At 42.9% G+C, this 22,576-nt stretch overlaps 1 protein-coding gene across 2 annotated transcripts in view; it reads right to left on the minus strand.

The window, feature by feature from the left end:
* Positions 1–3,491: 3,491 nt before the first annotated feature.
* Positions 3,492–22,576, minus strand: part of SEC14L1 (SEC14-like 1 (S. cerevisiae)) — a 43,121-nt gene continuing 24,036 nt past the window's right edge. The window contains exons 2-16 of one of the 2 annotated variants that reach the window (XM_009326353.1): positions 21,724–21,873; positions 21,502–21,633; positions 19,352–19,480; positions 18,863–19,097; positions 18,016–18,125; positions 17,041–17,230; positions 14,007–14,095; positions 12,975–13,045; positions 11,181–11,352; positions 10,725–10,859; positions 8,805–8,939; positions 8,099–8,350; positions 6,882–7,060; positions 6,211–6,312; positions 3,492–4,062 (exon numbers count right to left, since the gene is read on the minus strand). In XM_009326353.1, coding sequence (XP_009324628.1) covers positions 4,047–4,062; positions 6,211–6,312; positions 6,882–7,060; positions 8,099–8,350; positions 8,805–8,939; positions 10,725–10,859; positions 11,181–11,352; positions 12,975–13,045; positions 14,007–14,095; positions 17,041–17,230; positions 18,016–18,125; positions 18,863–19,097; positions 19,352–19,480; positions 21,502–21,633; positions 21,724–21,873 — 2,097 coding nt within the window. In that variant the 3' untranslated portion in view covers positions 3,492–4,046. Of the gene's footprint in view, positions 6,313–6,881; positions 7,061–8,098; positions 8,351–8,804; positions 8,940–10,724; positions 10,860–11,180; positions 11,353–12,974; positions 13,046–14,006; positions 14,096–17,040; positions 17,231–18,015; positions 18,126–18,862; positions 19,098–19,351; positions 19,481–21,501; positions 21,634–21,723; positions 21,874–22,576 lie in introns of both variants that reach the window. The other variant, XM_009326361.1, reaches the window with a different exon arrangement.

The raw sequence follows: 22,576 nt of genomic DNA on the forward strand, positions 1-22,576 counted from the left end.
CTGCTTGAGCCACGGACACTGCGCAGTGCGGGGTCTCAGATCAGGCAAGCGAGAGCTCCCTGCCCTCGCCTGGGCCGCGGCTCTTCCCCTGCAGAGCTCGGGTCGTGGGGGGTGTCTGGGGCTGCGCAGGGTCCCACCCTGCCCTCGCCCTTCACCAACCGGTTGGATGTTTCCTGCGCAAAATGCCATTAGGAAAAGCAGTTGTGTGTAAACCGAGGGGGTGGGTGGAATAGCTGGTGCCCGGGGCTGCCCTGCACTTTTTTGGTGCTGGGTAGTGGCAGGGTGAAGTGTACGTAACACATTAACTCCTTTTTCCTTCCCCCCCCCTTTTTTTTCTTTAAACAATTTAAAACACAACCCTCAGGTGTGGGGCAGTGCTGGGTCACGGCAGCATCCCAAGCCCGACCTGCCTGGGGGGGGTTTGGGAGCCAGGACCCCCCTCGGACTGCCCATCCCAGGGGGGAGCTGCCCCGTTCAGGTCACCCCACGGCAGCAAGGAAAGGCTCCGTCAGCACCGAGAAGAGCCTGAGATTTATTTATTTGTTTGTTTATTAGGCCAGGAGGAGGGTTGGGGGAGGCTGAGCTCTGTCCCTCGCCGGGGATGTGTGCTGGCACCAGGGCAGGGTCCTCGGGGACTTTTCTGGGCTGTGAAGCGGGCCAGCATTAGCCCCTGTTTCCGCAGCCCCCAGCGTGTGCGGGGGAGAGGGCTGAATCAGACCCAGCACCAGCCACAAAACCGGGGTCCCTTCCCTGCTCGCCTCGGGCCTGCGGCTGCCGAGTGCCACCTGAGGGACCAAGGCTTACAGCATGAAGTGGGATGAATTCAGCAGGGGTCATAGGGGAGGGGATAAAAGAAAAACAACAAGCGAGAAAATCCTGACCTTCTATTTCCCAGCATCCAAACTCCTTCCAACAGCATGAGTTAGCGAAATAAAGTAAGTTCTCTCCTCCCCTTCCTAAAAAAAGGGAGATGGCAAATATTTTTTAGAGCCTGAATTGTGCTGGATGTTAATGACTTTTGAAAGACAGCCAAAACCTAACACTTCAGGCTTAGGATTTTTCTCTCCCGGAGGCACTAAGCAGCCCCCGCCCTGGGAAGCAGCTTTCCTGGCTGCTGTGCACTGCGCTGGCCTTGCACCTTCCTCCAAAGCTGCCGGCACTGTGCAGCCCCCGAGGAGCTCGGAGCAAAGCTGCTGGGGTGCAGGAGGGTGCCAGGCTGGCCCCGGCCACGCACTGGGTACCCGCAGCACAGCACCGACACGGAGGTGAGGGCTCTGCGTGCATCCTGCACTGTCTGTGCGCTAGCAGGGATTACAGAAGTCTTTTTTCCATCTTCATTTTAACATGTCTGCCTACATCAAGCACCAGAATTAGCCTACCCTGCGAAGCGATGGGAAGAGCAAACAGTCCTGGCTGCTCCCGCAGGGAAGCCACGCCGGGGTATTCGGGCACCGGGGCCGGACGGCGAGCCAGCGCCAGCCCCTGCCCCAGCAGGAGGGATGCACGGGGAGACTTTGAAATGGCAGTTCAGGACCCTTCGCCTTGGATGACTGAGAATTTACAGGCTCGTTGGCAAGCTAGGTTTGCAAATGAGAAAGGACGACAGGGTCTCACACCTGGAGAACAGGGAGCCCTCGGCTTTGCGGGGAGCAGGGAGGGCTGGCAGGGGAGGCAGGGGGAAAAGGGCAGGTGAAATTTCTTCCAGGAATTCTGCTTTGTCTCAAAAAAATCCACCAACCCCCCCCCCAAACCAAAATACACAGTTCAACCAGATTAATGCTTTGCCAAGGGGAGCTGCATGGCAGAGCAGGCACCGTTATCACCTGCTCAGCTCAAATAAGTTCCGAGGCTCTCAGTTTTAATTGCCATTTCAAGAGAGGAGCATTGGCCCAGAAAGGCAGCTTCCCCACTGCCTCCCTGGGCACAGCACAGCGGAACAGCCAACGCCACCTCCTTGTACGGTGTCTTTTCAAGTGCTTTTGTACTTAGTAACGTCCAGAGCAGCAGTAAGCCAGTCCATTATAATTATGCGCTGGCATGAAAATATTTGCCACATGTTAAAACTTGAAGTAGGTCAGGCAGCCATCTGGTCTTGCTGACAGACCTCCACAACCATAGTTAAAGATTCTCATTTTAGAAACTTTAAAGCTTGGATAAAATCTGAAAGACCAACCATAAATGGATGTTTCGGCCACTGCTCCAACTCCAAGGGTTAGAAAAACCATAGCCTGACATTTATTGGCTCCTGTTTTAAAAATAGCTAAAGCTTTGTCTATTTCTACTGATACAAAAAAAAAAAAAATCTTAATTCCCCAAATGTTATTGCCTCAGCCTCACACCCAAGGCAGCGTCAGAGGTGGGAGCAGCCAAGGAGCCCATCTCCTCCAGACCGTATGGCTCACTCACCCCTGGAAGTGGGCAGCATCAGACCCCTGCACGGGCAGCTCCGTAGATCAGCATGCTCACTCTTGAACAAGAAAAAATTATTGTACCTTTATATTATTAAATTTCAGTTAAAAAAAACCCCAACCCTCACAGCAGCTGCATCCACCAAACTAAAACCCAGGGCAGTGCAGGCAAACCTTCACCTTTAACGAAGAGTCCCTCTCCCCAGGCCCACCCTGCACCCCGGGAGCGGAGCGGCTCCCGCCCAGCACACCGAGGCAAGGCCCGAAGGGCTCAGTGTGACCGGAGAGACCAGGATCTAGGGGCAGTTTTACTGCCCAGGCAGCTGTGCCTGCCCCAAGACCACTCGGGTTTTCCCAGGACAGTACACGCTCAGCCTAGGGATACAGTCAGCCATTTATTCTGCCAGAAAGCCTAGGGCAAGGCCACTGGGTAAAAAGAAATAAGCAGGTGGAAAAGTCATTTTCCACTAAACTAGCATTTGCTAGTTCAGGTGGCCAGGCACATTTCAGCCTGCACAGGGGCGAGCGAGACATTTATCTGTACCCATGCTGTGCTAAGCTTGCCAGTGCCAGCCTTTTAGATAATGCATATAATACACTCCACAAGGGAAGCTGCTGCAATCAGCTGAACTGCTGAGGTTGAAGCTCCCTTTCAAACTGTGATAAAAGAGTATAAAGTCATCATATAACCCATAAAAGCAACCATTTTCTTTTTAGGGGTACCTGAAGACTTTTTCAGCACAGTATTTTGTTCCTTTTGTGTATTTACAGACTAATAAAAAACCCAAACTTGTGTATGTGTATACTGTGGGGAAGACAGGATTTTGTTATGTGACAGGGAAGCGCCCAGCAGAGGCCCTTTTCCTTCTAAAACCACATTTCCTCATACCTTGTACCTGCTCAGGTTTCTACTCCCCAAGACAGCCTGCTTTGCTGAAACTTCTCCACAGTGGCAGAGAGCCAAAGCGCCTCCTGTGTCCCCCACAACAGCATTGCCCCAGAGCAGCTCTGGCAGACTTGAATTCAGCACATAAAATAACCTGGAAGCTTTGCATCAGATTAATGAAATAAAGAGGCTGACCCTTTTTTCCAAACAGTTCACATTTATTGATAACAATAAAAAAATCTTTTAAAGACTATTTGTATTTTATTACCAAGAATGAGGTATTACGTATACAAAACATTTACAGAATTTGATATGCAGTTCATGAGTACAGACAGGAAAGTGCAGAAGGACACTGGTAACAGGAAAAAAAGCCAACAGAGGAGTTATTGGCTGAGAGAAGGAAGAAGAGCAATAATATCACACAAAGAAAGACCAGGGTATGGGAAATTAATTAGTCAGACTGCAGTGATCAAGTCATATTGCCACAGCACTTTGCTTAGAGGAGGATTAACTAATGTTTTTCTGGAATTTTATCTCCCCAGCTGTTTGTGCTGTCATGTGCTTTGAGCTCTAAAAGATGTGTTAAGATTAACAGCAGGAAAAACCCAAAGTGCCACTTTTGAGCCAGCTCAAGTGAAAAACAAAATACAGATCTTCAGACTTGAAAAGTGACTGCAACTCAAAAAGGTCTACAAAGCCAGACACCTCTGGACAGATGTGGAGTGTTGAATGAAGCAGTTTCTTTACAGTTGTCAGCAAAATCGCCATCTGAGAGAGAGAGAGAGAGAAAGAAAGAAAGGGGACCATCTTCAACCCTTAGAGCCTGGTAAATGGACAGTGGCATTTGCAAAGGGCCATGAGCGTCATTAAGTTAACCTCACTGTGCCTCCTGCTGCACTAGCTCCCCTGCGCCTGGGAATACTGGTTCCTGCATGTCAAGAATCAAACCACCTCTTCAGCAAGCTGGGTCCCTCCTCGGCAGACAGCTCAGATGAGCAGCCCGAGAGCCACAGCGTGGGGCTGGCTGCTGTGCAGACTCTGGGTGGGGAGCTGCTTGACGCCAAAGCGGTGGCCTGCCTCGTGGAACAGCATGCTTTGGCAGCCTAAGTAACAGTCTAGCCTCCATCTTCAATTTCTAAGTCCAAAAAAAGACAAAATAGACCAGTTTAGTTCAGTTTAAGGAGACTGGCCTCTCAGCACTCTAAATCTGTTACTAAAATACTTCCTCAGCTCTGTCTGCCACATTCCACAGCCAGAACTGGTTGGCAGGAGAGATGCTCCTAGTTAGACATTGGTAACCTGCCTCTCAGAAGCTTTGCAGTCATAAAAAAGATTTATACTGAGTTCAGAACCAGCTTTCCTCAGGCAGGGCATCCAGTATCTTAAGTGAGTTCTGCTTTGAAAGTGCAAGACCTCCGCAAGCTCCTCTACCGTTTACCCACAACACTGCTGCCTCCCCAAGACTTAATAGAGCCTATCCAGCTTTCTAGTAGGGACTGCAGCCAGCACAGTAGCTCCTTTTTGCCTGGATAGATAGTTTAGCTCTAAGAGGGTGAGGAAAGACCAGGCAGGGTCTAACTATGCAAATCCTGCTGCATTTTAGACTGAAATGTTCTCTGCTCCACTGCCAGGTGTGGTCTGTAGCCATCTGCTGACAGCCCTTTGCTCAGCACTTCAGCCTTTTGTGCCTTTTTCTGTGCGTGGGAGAGACTGCTCGAAGTGGAAGAATACCTGAACAGACTTTAACAAAAAGAGTTCGAGTAGGATTGCTTGGGCCTGGGTAGAACAGGGACAAAATACAAAGTGGCCATTCACCGCTGGCAGTAGCAACAGTGGAAAAGGTCGAGCAGGCACTGCTTAGAGCGTCTTCTCCTGTATCACTCAGAGTGACGATCCCTGCGCTCCCTGCCTACACTAAAGCTTCCGCTGCTTAGAACTAAAGCGCTCCATTTCTGAAACACACAGGGAAGGATAGGAGGCAAGAGGGATTGAAAAGTGCACAGGAAGGATGTAAGCCATACCTCCTTTAGACTAATTTAAGAAGCAAGCTTAAGCTCTGCATAAGTTCCTGACAAGAACAGTCTCTCAGTAAAGTCAATTCACGTGGAGTGTACTAAGGAAGTGGAGTGAAGCTCCAGCACAGAGCTGGGAACAAATCCTCAGATCAATTCTGGATCAGCCCAGCGTGACACAGCAAGGGAAAGCCTGCTCTCTGCCTCTCTCTCCACAGTGCTTCAAGCGCAAATCCAAGGAAAGAATGAATTGCTTTAACCCATCAAGACCCAGAGCTCGAATTCCCCCAAAATGTGCTTATACAAAAGGTATTAGTGTTTACAGCCTGGCCACAGCTCTGTGGGCATGCTTTGAAAAAAATGGACTCACAAAGTCAAGTATCCAGCAACTGCTTTTCTTTGTCTCGGACATCACTTAGTGGCAATGGGAGAACAGTTCGCAGCACTGAATCACAGGGGATTTCTTAAGATGGCAAGGAATGTCCTGACAGGAGACTTGCAGTTGATCTCTAATGCACTATGGAGCATTTTTGGTAGGGTTTTTCTCTTTTTTGCTTTTTAACATTTACACAGTTAAAAAAATCATTAACTGATGCACTGGTTATTTTACCTTTCAGTGAGAGCCCTTGTGTTCAGAGTTAGGATTTGTGCAAGCACACTTGCAAAAATATTTATGGCTGAGTTAGGAAAAAGGGTTAAAGTTAAGAGACAAGCTGTTGGATCTAACAAGGACCAAAACCACTAAGTTTAAAATTCAAACAGCTACTTTACTATCTATAAAAGGCTTTTGTGGGGTGGGGTTTTTTTGCGCAATTGCCCGTTGAATATGCTGTATTGCAGTCAGTTGCCACAGGCGAGGGTCCAGCCATCTCATCCATTTGATTTTCATCTGTTGTGGCACTACCTGGAAATCATGGAGCTGGAATGGGACTGGCTAGAAGAGGTGGTGGCAGCACTGAGCTGGGAGAATCCACTGTGGCTTGATTCAAGGCTGGTCATAGATCCTCTGCAATAAAAAACAAAGTAGTTTTAAGCTTCAGAACATACAAAGATTTTGATTTCTGCTATGTATCTATATCGTATTCATTTGCACACTGAAGTGTAGTGGAACGGTTTTGGTGCAGATACTCAAAAGCTTTTCTGCCTCACCACATAACAGGGACACCAAACACCTTCTTGCAAAAAACATGCCGTTCGAAGAGACTGAGAACTAGTTTCAGTCAAGTATATCAACTGGCAGGCAACTGAACTGACTCGATTCCATGGAGTTGCACCCATTTCTACATGACAACCTGCCAAGCCTAACAACTCACACAGTGCTTTCAAAGCGGAGCAAAGTGACCAGTGCTGATTACAATGAGGTAACTAATTAAGCCCTTTTATACATTAGTTGCCCCCAGTGCCAGTACTGGTTGAATTTTTTTGTGGGTTTTTTGGTTTTTTTTTTTTGTGAGGCCTAAGAAAACAAGTCCTCACAATTTACTTGTATTTAAGTGAACTTGACCCTGGCTTGATATTCTAAGTATCAGAAAGGTTTGACATCAGCTGACCTTCAGGAACCTTGGCCAGACATACCTGAAATCTTCAGATCCTATTACTTCTGTATAGTACATCACTTTACATTTGTGAGAGGAGACTTGTAGAGATGCTAGTACATCATCCACACGAGGCAGGTTGGTTGTAGCACAGGCAGGCATGCTATGAAATTTCCACTGGAGAATATAGAAGCCAGGCCACCTGGTCACATGCGATCCCTGGGAGCAGCCACAGCAAAAATTGAAAATTAACTTTGTTAACACAAAGATTTGTAGGCTTGAAATTTTTTTTCCAAGCTTAAAAAAATTGCCTACATGCCCAGAATTTTTTCCCCAATGCCAGTATTTCAGCTCCTCAGCCACCTGGCAGTGCTGTTCAACTATCCCCAGACAGCATGCTTATAAAAGTTATGATAGAATACCAGCGGTTCCTCCTGCTTTTTGACAGTGTCAAGGGGTTAGGATTTAAATACACTGAAAGAACAAAGTTTTGTTTAAAACAATATCCATTCCTTCCATTTAGTTTCATTAATGGCTGTCCTTTGAGACTGAAAAGAGCAGTCAAGGCTCCTGCCTCACGGAAGCAGAAAGTGCAGTTCAAGAGGTCACTGCCCATATTTCCAGTTTAACACTTCCAATCAGGTGACTCAAGAAGCTCCTTTTTCAAAGGCTGTTCAACTCTTACTTCAAGTCAAAACGAATAGCAGTGGCAGAGTGTGATTGTAAATACGCTGCATGGAATATCAAACTTGGTAATTAAAGGTTGCAAATGCCATAAAAAAAAACTTCAGGAACTTTGGCCACAGGGAGCTCCTTAAGGTGCCTGTTAGAGGGTCAAACACACAGAAGCTCATTCTTAATTTCCAGACTTCTCTCATTACTGAGGTAAGAGACTATGATATTCTTCAAACACAGACTGTTTGCTTCAGAAAATAATGGTCAAAATTACAGCACAAAGCACATCTTGCTACTTTCTGGATGTGCACTACGTTCTAGGTGGCTTCCCTGTATTCCTTGCTGATCAATCTCAATCACTATTAGCCTGATGCAACCTCCCGTCACAGCAGATCCCATGTAAATACTATCCCCGTTCCCTGCAGCATGCAGCTAGGAAGATAAGCTGAAATGTCGGCCAAAAGCAAGCAGACAGTCCGGAGCTGAATCACTGCTCAGTCATCAATAACAATCGTGAATTAGAACATCTAGTTTTGGAGCTAGCTTTCCATCTGCTCCCACACGAGGATTCGGTGGTCTTACCTGCACACTCTCCCCTTCTTTGCAGATAAGGGGAGACTCCACCATACTGTAATCACGCCCCAATTGCCAGACTTTGTCTATCAACTGGATGTTGTTCCCACCAGGAGATGTAATACTGTGAGCTCCCAGAGAGTCCTTTTTAGGAGGCTGTGGGGCTCTTTTGGAATGGAAGATGTTAAAAACAATGTCTCCCTTGCACACATCAAAATCCCATGTGATCACAGATGAGGCATCCACAATCTGAATGAGAACCTGAGACAGAAAACTCATTTAGACAACAGCAATTTCCTCAGTAAAGACAGAAACTCTTACCAGAAAAGCAGACAAAACCCAGAGGTTTTTGTTGCTGGGCTTAATTTAGGCAGTGCAGATACAAAGTCTCTCCTGATGGAGTGTCCTTATTTTAAGACATGACTTTCAGAAGCTCTCAAGTAGCTTCTGAGAATATCATTTGTCTTTGCTTAGAAGGACACTGCTTTCAATAAAATGAAAAACAGTGATATTATATTCTCTAAATGACAACAAGATGATACCAGGAACGGTCACAAACTTCAGCTACTAAAGCATCATTACGCACCAGAACTACAGAAGAACAAGGTGGAAGCACGACAACTAAATAATCAAGTTCTAAACCATTTTCAGTTCAAGAGAGAGTCCAGAGCAGAGGGTTGAGATGAAAGAAAAGAAGGGTAGGCTGCAACCGTACCTCATGCGGAGCCCCTTTGAAGACACTTGCAGACTGGTAGATTGTTTCAGTCCAAAGCTTTATGTCTTCATTTTCCAACTCTTCTGCTGTCCGGTAGAGGGACTTGGGAACCAGCCCACCCTCTGGCACTTCACACTAAAAGCATAAACAGCCATTAAGAAGCATCCCCTCTGTACATCCACACCCTGTCAGGCTCTCTCAGAGCATGCCTCCTCTCTCAGAAACAAAAACTCACATTCAGCAAGTACTCTGAAGAATGAGATATGAACTGAGTTTGAAAGCAATTTTATAGCTTGTACATCATGCATACATAAATGTATTTTACGATGATTTGGTTTAGGTGAGGTTAAAGATCTAGACAGCAGAGGAACAGATCTTGTATATACACAACAGCCACCACCACAGCGTTTGCACAGTCATTTTCTATAGTCACCACTCATACTGCCCTATACTGAAGAAAGATGTGAGCTACTTAGGAATCCTGAGGAAAGTGGCAATAGCGACCGAGTCTAAAAAATATAGCCTACAGAGACCTGAAAGAACTGGGGTAGCTAAATTTAAGGACGAAGGATGGTGGGGAGATACAGTAAGTTTCCAAACAGGTAAAAGGATATTGCAGTCAGGAAAGTAACAGTTTTCAAGTTACAACTGTCTTGACAGCTCAGTACTGGAACCGATTACACAACTTCCCCAAGCAATCATCTTTTTTAAGAAGTCTCTAGTAATGAAGTTAGACAACAATCTGATCAGGAATAGGTTCCATAGAAGTATTTGGCACAGTAGAAGTGTTTGATAACTGAATTACAACAGAGAATTGAAAGGATCTTTGAGAAGTCATTTTTGTTCAAATATCCAGAAGTAAAGAAGAGAAAGAGACTCTATTACTGTCTGTGACCAGCAGGAAGTATTGTAGCAATTTGTTTTCTGGTAACATTGACTTTTGCTTACTTAAGCAGTGGATTTTGCCAGCTTCTCAAGCTCCAGATTAGATAGCACAAACTCACCACTGAAAGCTACTGCTGCAGCAAAAAGCAGCCCACTGAAGATAAACACATGCTCTACTCCAACACGTCTAACAGTACTTCATTATAATTTGAGACTATATTCGAACAGACCTAGATGAATTTTCAAGAGTGGTACAGAAATTAATCTAGAAAGTGTACAGGGGCTTAAAAAGCAAGCCTGAAATTGTATTTTAACACAGCTGCGTTCAGAAAAAAAATTCATCTAAGTGTACTGTGATGGAGGCTTCCAGAAAATGCCCGAGCTGCACTCCTACACCTCAGTCACACCAGCGAGCCTGTGTTGTCAAAAACATTACAGAGAAAACAAACCTTACAGTATCATTGAGATGTTAAAATGACAGATTCGACTGACACCCAGAGCCTAGGCAGAAAGCAGCTACTAAGGCACACGACAAGGGACTGAGAAGTCACAGTATCCTGCAGTAAAACAATTTTTTTGGTTTGTTGTGGTCAATGCGCATATTGCGCTAGGAGACCTGCCTGTTTGTTAAGCCCTGCTAGCAGATGTGCCACGTATTTCCTGGGGCTCCCTATGGTATCAGTTAGTTCTTTTAGGTGACACAGACCCTTCTGATTAGCTGATGGTGACAGCTTTTGCTCAGTGCTGTGCTACCACGTCTGCTTGAACTTGACAGGTAACAGAGACTATAGTTTTTAACCGTGCCTGGCTACTTTGGTAAGTTATTTGATATTCATTGTAAAGAAGTATTGTACTTCTCTTTTTAAAGTGGATCCGGAAGAAAACACTAAGCCTGGAATCCAACAACATCATAGCTCCTGCCTCCAAACTACATTAGGAATCATTCTGTGCTTCTAGGCTTCTTTGTTTATAGGAGCAGGGGAATAAAAAAAACCCCACAAATAAGTTGCTATATGCACTAGTTTATATTCATACCATGCACTCTCCACCAAGAAAATCAGGGATAATTTCTTTATCGATGTAATCCAGCAGTCCCCCAGGACCCTGGTAGTCATTTCCAGCATAAATAAGGAATTTCTTTCTAGTGTTGTCATCAATGAATGGACTAACCTACAAACAAAGAAAAACAGAATAGATTAGGCTCCCACATTTTTCTTGAGTCAATCAATTTGAAGGAATCTGTTCGATCACATTAAGTGTTACCATCCTTGTTATGCAAAGTTCACACTATAAAGAAGTTAAATTAACCAACTATATAAGCAAGTTCTTAGGTAGAGTTTTTAAATCCATTCCAGGAATCCTAGAAAAGAGATGTTTCCAAATGGTAACATTTCCTGCTTCTAAAGCCTGATTTCTAAAGTGCTTTTACAAACTACAAGTGTGCAGCAGTGTGCTGAGAGAGCTGAGGAATGCCTTGAATTACAAACATACCAGTGTCCAAAGAACTGGGAATACTCGAGGTGCTCTTAGGATTAGAAGACGACCCAAAGTCTCAGGGTAATTAGCTTCAACCACCTCAATGATTCTTAGCAATGCTTTGACACCAGGTCTCCACAAATGCCGCATGTTCAAGCCTTCTAGATCTACTAGACAGGTCCAAGAGCTGAATTTGAGAAAGACAAAAAGAAAAAAAAATCTCAGTGGCATCAAAATTCGCCTTTCTTATGCAAGTGTACAGTGTACTGAAATGCGTGGACCCCACCGCATGTTTTGGTTTCTTCTATTTTACCTCCTTGTTTTGCGCTACCTGTAGACACTGGAGTTTAAGATCCTTAGGTCAGAAATGTCTTAGAGTGGGCCAAGCACGGTTACAGAGTATGTGCACAGATCATTTTGCACATCATGCGTACTCCCCCACAGACATTTCAGACTCCAGGTGAAGGTTAATATGAAGCCAAAAAAGATCCTGTCAACAGCCAGCCCAAATGTTAAACCATTGCTTCTACTGGGAAATCAATTAAGTGGCCACACTGCTACGAAGCAATTTAACATTCATGGTGCAGATTTCCTACTAACACAGTACAGTAACAGTGCTGTTACACATCAAAGCTAATTCTGTTGTCAGATCTCAGGGAGGGAAGCTTTTTCTATAGGAAAAGGTATGTTCTTAACTCTAAATACTGAGCTTCAGCATATGCTTTAGTTACTTTCCAAGTTCAGGTCTCGTCTTGGACATGAATTCAAGATTTACAGCTGTGCTGCACCAGCTAGCATCCATGAAGTTATGCATAAGGCTTCTGTGGAACAGCAAATACTTCTTTGTTTCACTTTAAATGTTTAGTCCTTTAGGATTACTTCTACAAATGAAGATCCAGTAGGCAGCACAATTTCATAGTTACACACATGAAATCCATCTCTCGGATTTGACCTCCCACTGAGAGCTAGGACACCCAAGTTCTTTAACAGGGAAAAGATAAGCAGACATACCATGCATCCCTGAACCTTCACAGATTGAGGGAAGGAGTCAGAAATTTAAAAGAGTCCAAGAAACTGTTTCATTTCAGGGCCAGTCCTGCATTCATTCCACACCCTTAAATCCATTTTGCAGTTAACATTTTCATAAGTGACCCCTACAATGACTTAAAGATAGGATAGCAAGGCATTTCTGACTGAACTTCACACGAAGTCATGCCAGTACTTGGAAAACTAGACCCCAGGTTTCACAGGAGCCTCATGACCTTACCTTGGATCAAGAGTTGAGTAACCGCATATAATAAACAGAGAATGCAAACAAGAACTGAGTGTAATGAGCCTTGGTATGGACTATGGATGAACAAGCGACAGGAAAACAATACCTGAAACTACTGGAAAAGTTATCCATATTATCATCATGGCCCGATTTTTTTGGCAGCCTGTACCAATGTCTGTCTATAAAATCCCCCAGAAATGGGGAGTTAGGCTGCATTGCTTTGTAGACATCCAACAGTAGAATAGAGTAGAAGCATAACACCCCCCATGTAGAACCATTATGAGCACGACGCTGAGACTGCTGGAGCAGGGGTTGTGTTTCCCTCAGGGTTGACCATGCAGATTCACTCTAGCGGTAACTGGGGAGGCTCTCGGTTAACTCTTGTGCTTGTATCTGCATGTGAGAGACACAGCCTACCCTTTGCTCGCTCCATTTAATAAATTTTGCTCAGCAGCATCACATTGCCTGATGTTCCCCCCACGCACACCGTGAAACCAGGTAATTCCCAAAGAGCAGATCCACTTGTTGCATTTTACCTTATTGGCCTGCCAAATACTTTCGTATTCTCCTCACATCGCCTCAGTCCTTCTTCATTTATTGAAAGAACCTGTACAAGAAAACATGTTGTTTAGAGAAGACAGTCTTAAACTCAGTAGATGGGATAAAGAAAAAAATGTTTATATCCAAAGACTAATTAAAACTACAAGCTCAAACCAGCATAAACTTTTTTCCCCAAAGAATGAACGAGAAATCACTACATTTACCCCATTGGTTGATCTTGTTGAAAAGTAAACATACCTTTCCATAAAAGCAGTAAAATGTAAACAAGATCCTCCTGAAAACCGAGACCCAGGAGTGATACAGACAAGAAGTCTCCCTACACTTCTGCCCCTTTAAGCATTGATTTCCTATTTACTCAGAAATTAAAGCCCCTTTTTAAGTCATAGAAAGTAACCTTGAAACAGAACTAGGGCAAACAAACAAAATTGAGTATGGGCCTGGAAATGCCACTGGAAGAGAAAAAGTAAAATTCAGGCCCTGCTTCCAGTGGTTACTACAGCCTTGACTGTCATTACTAGGAGTCAAAAAAATTACTGCAAACATGGAATTCTGCCAGCTTTCTGCCTGGGAACTGAGCAGATCCACAATAACACAGTCTGAGTGATGCCTTTAGAGAAGGCAAAATTACAGGCAAGTACTTTTTCTTTAAAAATAAATTATTCTTATCCTTGGAGTACAGGCTTGACAAAATCTGAGCATGGCATTTTCTCTTCTATACAAATGCAGAGACTTGAGTTTGAAGCACTGCACAAACTGCAGAAGAATCTGTGAAAATGCTAACCGATAACTATAGGAGCTGCCAAGAACTACGCCTTTCCTCCATCAGTTTGCAGTTGGAAAGAATGCAGAAGATCAGCTACCAGGAGCTTTCACATGTATTCAAACCAAAAACAGACGGCCAGAGAGTACATCAAAATATCCAGAGTGATGAATGTTCTGGCAGAGCAGGAAATTTCTAAATGAAAATATCACATTGTTAGCAACTTGCTGGCTCCAAAAATACTTACGTATCGAAGCAAGGCCTCCTCCCCAAGAGCTCGCACTAAGCCTTTGGTATCCATCTGTCCCAATCTCAGCACATACAACGGGCGACCATCTGAATAACGAGAACAAATATATCAACATAACTCTTATTTTTACAGCAATAGACAATTTGAGTGAGCTAGTTTTATGCTAAAAATCCACATGGAAACAAGCCATAGTCAATTCAAACTTTGTTGTACAGCTGCAAGAAGGAGAACCTGGAGCAGATGGCAATATAAACTTTACCCTGTCCAGCTACACCAAAAGATTACCTGTAAATGAACTGCAAAAGCTTATTAGGGATGTCTTGATGCAAAAATAGCTCCCCTGTCTGCAAGGAAAGCCCAAAGGACTTCATCAAGTACATTGGTACACACAAGATCTTGGTATACACAATTAATGACACAGGACTATAATTAGCTTCCAGGACAGATAAGATACAGGAAAAGCTTTAGTCCATTAGTGTAACTGAAGAGTTGCAATGAAGGCTGTAAGCCTTCTATCACACATGATGCAATACTGCTCTGGACAGCTTACAGCGACCTTTTCGGAAAACTAGCTATGCTGAGTTCTGGGAATTAATGAAACAAAGTGTTAACCCAGAGACTTGCTTTCTGCAGTATTTGCTGGAGTCACACCTTTCAGCTATGTCATTACTTATTATACAAACTGGCACACAGCCTCACTTATGCAGGTTAAGACTGGTGAGAACAGACTCTGTTCCAGAGATCAGCTTCGGATGGTCCCTCTGCATTCAAAGCCTTGCCTTTTCACGGTCATCTTGCTGCACACTGGGGCAGGATACAAAGGCATTAAGCTTAACAACTGCATTGGCTGAATTTGAGACTCAAAGCTTGCATTTCTGGCTCTTCATAATAGGAGCTAGTTGTCTGAAACAGCTTCCATCCTCCGTCCAAAGCTGTGATGCATTTTTTTAAGCTTTGCTCCATCTATTCTAGTACACAAGCTAAATAATCACTAACTTATGAAACTGAGTATGCTAGGACACAAAATAAAAATAAAATAAAAAAAGAGCTTTCTACATAATAACCTCCCTGAAGTCCTGTTGTCTGTTTAACTTTGCTTCCCTCCAAGAATTGCAAAGAGAGGTATCAAATTATCATTAAGTCCTTTGGGACACAAGGAAAGAAACTGTCAAGATATGCTATTAAACAAACCAAACAACCAAAACTGCAGAGTCAAGGCAAGTTATTTATTTGGCAAAGACATTACCCCCATGAAAGTTCAGTCTTTTGTATTTTATCAGGTGGTCTAAAAGAAAACATTGTTTTAACATCAGCACACACTTATATCTTGGAATGTACTGTTTAGCTTTTGAAACACTAAACAAAAAGTGCTATTAAGCTTCATAGCAGGTCTCCCTCCCTCACAGATGCACACGCATCCAAAACAAAACTAATAGTTTACTAACCCTGGTCCACCCAAATGACACACGAAGGAAAGTCTCAACTGAGTGCTGTATTATCACTGTATATTTTATATTCCATTAGAGCTTTGTGATTTAAAAAAATTTGACTGAAGCACTCTTGTCAAAATAAAAGCCACTCAGATGTATAGAAAACTGTGCCAATTGTAAGCCAAAATAACAACTTTTATTCTTTTGTACTAATAGCTCATTCTAGACAACACGCTTAACCACTGCTGTCTTTGCTTTAGCGCTAAAAGCTATACAGAATTCAGCTAGCTTAAGTTTGGCACATTTAGCATATGTAGGAGGAAAGGCGCAATACCAGAAAAGAGGGTTTAAAAAAAAAGAACCTACCACTGTAAAATTTTGAATTATAGAGAATTGCTCAGTTTTGAAATTCTCTGTTTCCATTATTGACAAACCCATGCTTTACTTGTGGGCATGCTGCAAAAGAGACCAAAGGAACTGGAGGGGAAGGGAGGGGAGCATGAAGTTCACCACAAGACTGAAGAACTTCTCAGAAAAAACATTAAACAACCCTTTGATGCATTCTGTATCTTTCTACTCACTGGCAGGACCCAGTTATGTGCTACTGACACAGGAAGTCTTTGCAAAGCAAGGACAAGGAACTGACAGAAAGGGAGAACTTATTCACAGGTCGTGGTCCCTACAATCTTTACAAGCATATTCTCGTTTTACATTTTCTCAGTTTGAGGTCTGTCAAACCCAAAGCAGCAGGGGAGAGCTATTCAAGCTCTTCAGCTTTACGGTGATTAAACTTCTGCTGTGTCCTGTCTCCTGGCCACTACTGCTGTCCTGTTTCGTAGCTTCTTGTAACAGGAAGAGCTAGCAGAAACAATGGTGCCTAGTGGGGAACACAGATAGCTCACAGTAAGAGATCATTTCCTTATCTAAAGAGCCCAGCTCGCCTCAAGCAACAAATTCCAAAACATTTCATTTCTGTGTATGTATTAGCAACAAGATCAGTGCACGATAAAGCAAGTGGAGGGATAGTGGAACGTGTCAGGCATAGTCATCCGTGTTTTAAAGATCTGGCCGTGGCTCACCATACAAAGGGAATTCAGCCAAAGCTTCTTCCCTTTTTAAATAAACCTGCTCTATTTAATGTTTTTGCAACACCCCACTTCTCATCATTAAGCTGATTGTAATGCCAAATAAGTATTCATTTATGCCATCCACAGACTTCTACAACATCAGAAATAAGTTGATTAGAAAGATACACTTATTTACAAACATCTTTTAATCACTGAAAGAGAATAGTCAGCATTTGCATAACACCCTTCTAAGCATCTCAGAGCACTACAGAAGTGCAATTAATAACATTAAGCTACTGGCAAAGCAGAGCTCTTTAGAGAGTTAAATATGTTGGTATTAATCAGAAAGATTAGAACCTAGGAGTCTGTCTCCACCAACTAAGTAGCTGACAACATCAATTTAAATGCATTTAGTACATAACAACTGAGAAGTTCTAACCATCCTTGCAGTCACCTCTAGTTAACAGAGGGACAGCTATCACCTTTAATTCAGAATATAAAAAGGCTGTTCCATATCCACCCTACAGAGCATACCTTTGTCATGGTGATGCCAGCCTCCTGCATAGTAATCTTGGAGTACTTGAGGAGGGTTCCAGGTGTCTAGAATATAGTCTACCTGGTGCTGCTTACGCCACGTCAGCGACTGGCAAAGAATCTCTCTTGCTTTATCAATGTTGAAGTCCCGGGCACGCAGGAATCTTAAAATGTGCTCATCCTTTGGGATCTATTAAAAAAAACAAAACAAACAAACCCCTCAATTTTGTATTCAAGGTTTGAAACAAAAACAAAAAATCCAAACAACAGAAGCTGAAAAACGTGCAGCCCTGCGCCAGTGCAAGAGGATGGTATGCAACACTGGAAGTTACTCAAGCAAATCAGTCTTTGTTTGCAACAAAAACATAAGCCCTGTCAGGTACTGCAGCTACCTTCATATGAGGGATATAAAAATTTCATGAACTCTAATGTAATCATTTACACCTGTATGACCATACTAAGTCAGTCCAATTTAAATAAATCGAGGGGCAGAACACAGACTGTATTTCATTGCTAAGTAAAAGGAAACAGAGACATACATGCAAATCACAAGCCACTGGAAAACCCCCAGCCTTGCTATAAATGATTTAACTGGCCACATTGCTTCCCTTTCAGTACTGCACTTCGGGACATAGATTTGAGAATATGGTGTTTAACCAAAACAAACAAATGTAAAAATAAGGTTATCCTAGAACAGGGCAGACTTATAAAACTGATGTTATTCCCCTGTGCTGGTTTATTGACATTCTGAGAGGCAGTCACACTAATCATTTAAGCACATCAGCTGGCAAAGTCAGCTGGACAGTCACAATGAACTTCTATTGCCACTGCATAGACTTGATTTAGGTACTCTGTTTTGATCATGGAGGGCCACTTAACAGGAACAGTTAGCCACAGGAGGTGTGGCATGATGTTTCATCAGGCCCACCTTTGCGTATCACACATTCTGGCCACAAGAGACCAACAGTAACTTACTTTGCCCTTGTGTGTCTCCTGGAGCCACTGTCTCAGTCGAATGAGGCAGCTTTCCTGCATCGGTGTCAAGTCACCCAGATACCGCTTGATGTAGTCTGCATCTAGCTTGTCTAAAAGGAGATGTACATGTAATTAGGGTGGTCCTGAACTGACCTAGTCAAAGTAACAAATGATCTCATATGTCGATATTGAGGCAGAGAAGCAGCTGCTCTGTGTTCTGTGCAGTCAGAATTGAATAAAGTTTCTCTGAATCAATGAAAAGATGAGCAAGGCAACATACACAGTCATCGTAATGGTAAACCAAGAAGATTAATTCTCCTTCTGCAACTAAGAAAGGAGTAAAACCAGACATTTAAGAGCATTTTGCCAGTATATTCAGATTTGTCAATCCACAGCACCATAGGGCTTGCTGCTTCTGGAAATACTTAGAGAAGCTTTGATCTAAATCTCCCAGTGCAAGAATTTTCCCAAACTCCCTTATGAACAGGGGAAGGAAGATATAACAGAAGACTGTGTCCAGGGAAGCTTCAGCCCTTTCCTCCCCGTTGTTCCTATAGTTATACCCATCCCTGAATTTCAGGGCAAGAAGGCCATCCATTTGCAACCTAATGAACAGCAAAGTGAAGAGTTTTTCTACTCATATCTGACCTTCATTTACTAAAAAGATCAGCTCGTAACAGCTATCCAAGTTATCCCACGTTACTGCTTTGCAAGCCTGCACTTTAACATTGCATGTTGCCAAACAAAGAGCCAATGTGAAGATCTTCGGCTGCCCATGAGAAGCAGCACAGTGCTGAGAGCCTCTACAGTACAAAGAATCCCACTAAAACAAGTCAGATCACCATACCATCGGGCGTTCCTGCTGTGGGCTCCGAGGGGCTGCTCGAGGTGTTGAGGAGCTCCTTATTGTTCAAGCCCTCCTTTGTGGCAGAGTCTGGTATATTAATGGCGGGTGAAACTGGTCGTCTTGTGTGTGATGTGCTGCTCTCCAGTTTACATGCAACAGGAGGAGTCCAACGAGGAACAAAAGTTATTCCTTCTTCCTCCAGCTGCTTCAGGTAGTATTCTATTATTTCTTTTCCCTTCAAAAAGGAAAATTTACTTCAGCTACTAAACACACCCATTTAGATACAGCAAGGATCGGGCTGGAAACCCATTAAACCCAGACCTCTCTAAAGATTCCACTTGAAAATACACAGACCTACACACATACGCTGCCCCAAGCTAAAGAGTGAACAGCCCAGCTTTTTGAGCAGAGCAGCCTGTTACTTAGCAGCAGCTCCATTGTCTTTTGGCAACTTAGAGCCAGGCATCTCCTTCATTACTGCAAGCTCACCTTTTTAATATTGCTGGTGTACTGCTTCATGGCAATCTTTTCCACTGTGCTTTCAAAACCAAAAAAAGATTTTATATCCAGACTTGCTGACTGTTCAAAACAGGTCCAGTCTTCATTGTCAGGGTGAACCTATTAGTTAAAAGGAGGTCATACAGTTTAGCTACCCATTTAGTATTTTTTTCCTCACAATATTTGAAATGACTGTTTTTGTTTTACAGGTTCACATAGTCAAAAACATTCAAGTGGCATTTGCAGTCTTTTGCAAAACACAGTTTGGAAAAGGTAATGCTAAAAACCAAAAAGCTGAGAAGCCCTCCTATAGTCTCATGGCTAGCACAGCACATTTTTTTCTTAACAAGAAAGGAGAGGGTAGAGAAATACCAATGCACCAGCCAAGGAGCCAAAGGACTAGCACATTTATACAATTAACACTATCTCATTCTAGATATGGGCTGTGACTGATCTGTGGAACAGGGTAAAATACTCCACAGTGAACTTTCTGCTGCTGCTGCAGGTTAGACTGACAGACCAAGGCCAGCTAGCTTAAAGACTGCAGCAAGTACTGTGTAAGCATTTCCAAGCACTGCAGACTAGACATGTTTGCAACAGACATACTGCAATAGATCATTCCCTCGTTGACCTACGAAGTACCTTAGTATTTTGTAGACTGACAACTATTTTACTTTGTTCTCCTATGATAATGCTACAGAAAGAAGTGTAAGCTTCTCATTTGGTTGACAGCTGAATAAGCTCTCTTAGAGCACTCCCAACTTTCTTCTTAGCTTATATCTTAGTTTGCTGAGAGATGATCCTGAACCAGAGATGTTGCTACTCTGAAGGAAAGCTGTTTTCTAAACTCTCTTCAGCTAAAAAAGACTTGTCTAAGGAATTTCCAGGCTGGGCCCTGAATTCGTAGTTATACAAACATCACAGAAGGCTGGATTTCTGAGCGTGCAATTGTTCTGATGCCTTAAGGTTCCCCTCCCCCTCACAACATGCTAAAATTGACTGGGAACAGCATCAACACTTTAACGAGACAACCAGAGAATAAAAAAAACACTCCCCTTCACTTGCTTCTTCTGTATTAGGGAATGGGGGGTACAAGAATAGCTTGCACAGCCTAATTAAGTACAAATAATAATAATATTTAAGAATCTTCCTGTCCTTTCATAAATTCAATTATAAAATAACCTTAATAAGAATGAACTTTTAAAAACAATTTATTCTTGAATTAAAATTCTGCTTTTGTATTTATCTACTAATTTCTTGATTGAGTAGAGCCAGGGCAAGAAGTGTTGCATTTTGTACATATTTATCACATGCATTTTTCTGTATAACATTTCCCCTGTTTAAACAGAGCTTTCACAAAAAAATTGCAGGTGGAAAAGTATTTTTAAACGTACCTTGGAAATAATTGCAGAAAGAATAATAAAAAAAAAATCAGATAATAGGGTCAAATGGGTTTGACATCCAGTGACCTTTTAACCATGGTTCTGTACACAACAGAAAATGTTATCACCTGCATGTAAAAAGAATGCTACAATACAAATATATCGGTTACAGTTGCTAGCTTTGATTTGACATTTTACTGCTATACATGTGTGCTGTATGAGCCTATGAGTATTGGCTAAGCCATTCAGAAAAAAACCATGACCAGAGCATAGCAGTAAGCATGCCACCAGACTCCTTTGTATCAAAAAACGTCTGCACTGAAGACCAAGAACAGCCATAATGGAAAGAATTAGGTTAAAACATAGCTGACTCTATGAACATTTGTCTGAGCTGAGCAGAAGGCAAATAAGCTACGTTGAACTTTCCTTTAACAGTTCTGTCAGGGTATCATCAGCCTCACCAAGCCGCACGCTGCTATTACAGACCACAGATTTGCCTAAACAGAGCTGTCAAACACAGCAAATTATGTTATGTTCTGCTCTCTGAGAAGATGCTCAAAGCAAGAGGGTGCCAAACTTGTTTCAGTTCTTCAAGCGTGTTACGTTTAACACTAAGAAAAATTATCACTCATGGTGGTGTGTTGGTTATTTTTTCTTGCAAGGCAAAAGCCAAGAACAACCCAACTTCTGTGTACGGGTTCTGAAATCTAAACACTGACTTAGCTCCATCTGTAGCACCACCAAGAGCCCGTTACTCACTGTGTAACAGCAGTGTTCGTTAATAATGACTCTATTAGAGAAGGTTTCATTGTAGGCTTCTATATGCAAAGTCCTTTCTCTTCTGTTCAAAGAATTCTTCTGGACAAAGTAGACGTAATCCACTCCTGCAATCTAAGGAAGATGACATAGATTCCGTTAAGATACAATATTCACTTGAAAGGATACTCAAAAGTATAAGACAGGCACTTCAAACCTAATCACCTTTTTCAATAGCCGTGGTGCATCTATATCCAGCTTACAGCGCCGTTCAATCACATGGATAGCTTCATCCTCACTCTTGTATTCGTTTACAGTGTCACTGGCTACAAACATAGGGATCAGAGGACACGTAGGAAACCTTCTTTCATATGCCTATAAAGATGGAAAGAGAAGAAAACAAGCTATCATCACAATTAATTCCTGAGGGCATGCATACGGTGCCTTCGCTGACATCACCAGCATTTGGAGGCACAATGCCCTTCATACCTTTTGTAGAGGAGATTGAGCTTTCCTTCAGTCCACATTATAGCTGAGAAAAGTCACAGTGCATTCCAAACAATCCATTTATTAATACGTTCCTAATGTAGCCCTTTCTAGGTAAAATGATGTTTAAAACAACACACGAAATACCCCATTTCTCCCTCCCTCCAAAAAGGAAATTGTTCGTTATGTACAGTGACCATCCTCTTGTCGGCAATAACAGGAAAATAAGACCCTCTAGTTCTAAAACACCAGAAGACAAAACAACTATGTGTTGGATTAAAAAACCCACGTGCTAATTATCAGTGTTTCACCAAGCTGTCTAGAGAGTTTTCCACACAGCTCCCAAAGGTTTACTAACAACATTTCAAAGCCTGTTTCTTAAGCTAATAGAGGTCTCAAGCTTCCTATGCACAGAGTATTCATAATGATTTCACTGCGCAGTTTATCAGCTTACAATTTTGTCCAACAACATGCGGTAAGTCTTCCCGATACAATGAGGCCATTTCATACTTTTGAAAATTCAAACTTTTTGCAATAATGCAGAGCTAGCAATAGCTTTGATTCTGGTTAAAGAATATAGTTGTGTAAGTAA

The sequence above is a fragment of the Pygoscelis adeliae genome, unplaced genomic scaffold (assembly GCF_000699105.1).
Source record: "Pygoscelis adeliae isolate BGI_AS28 unplaced genomic scaffold, ASM69910v1 Scaffold61, whole genome shotgun sequence".
In the NCBI taxonomy this organism is placed as follows: Eukaryota; Metazoa; Chordata; class Aves; order Sphenisciformes; family Spheniscidae; genus Pygoscelis; species Pygoscelis adeliae.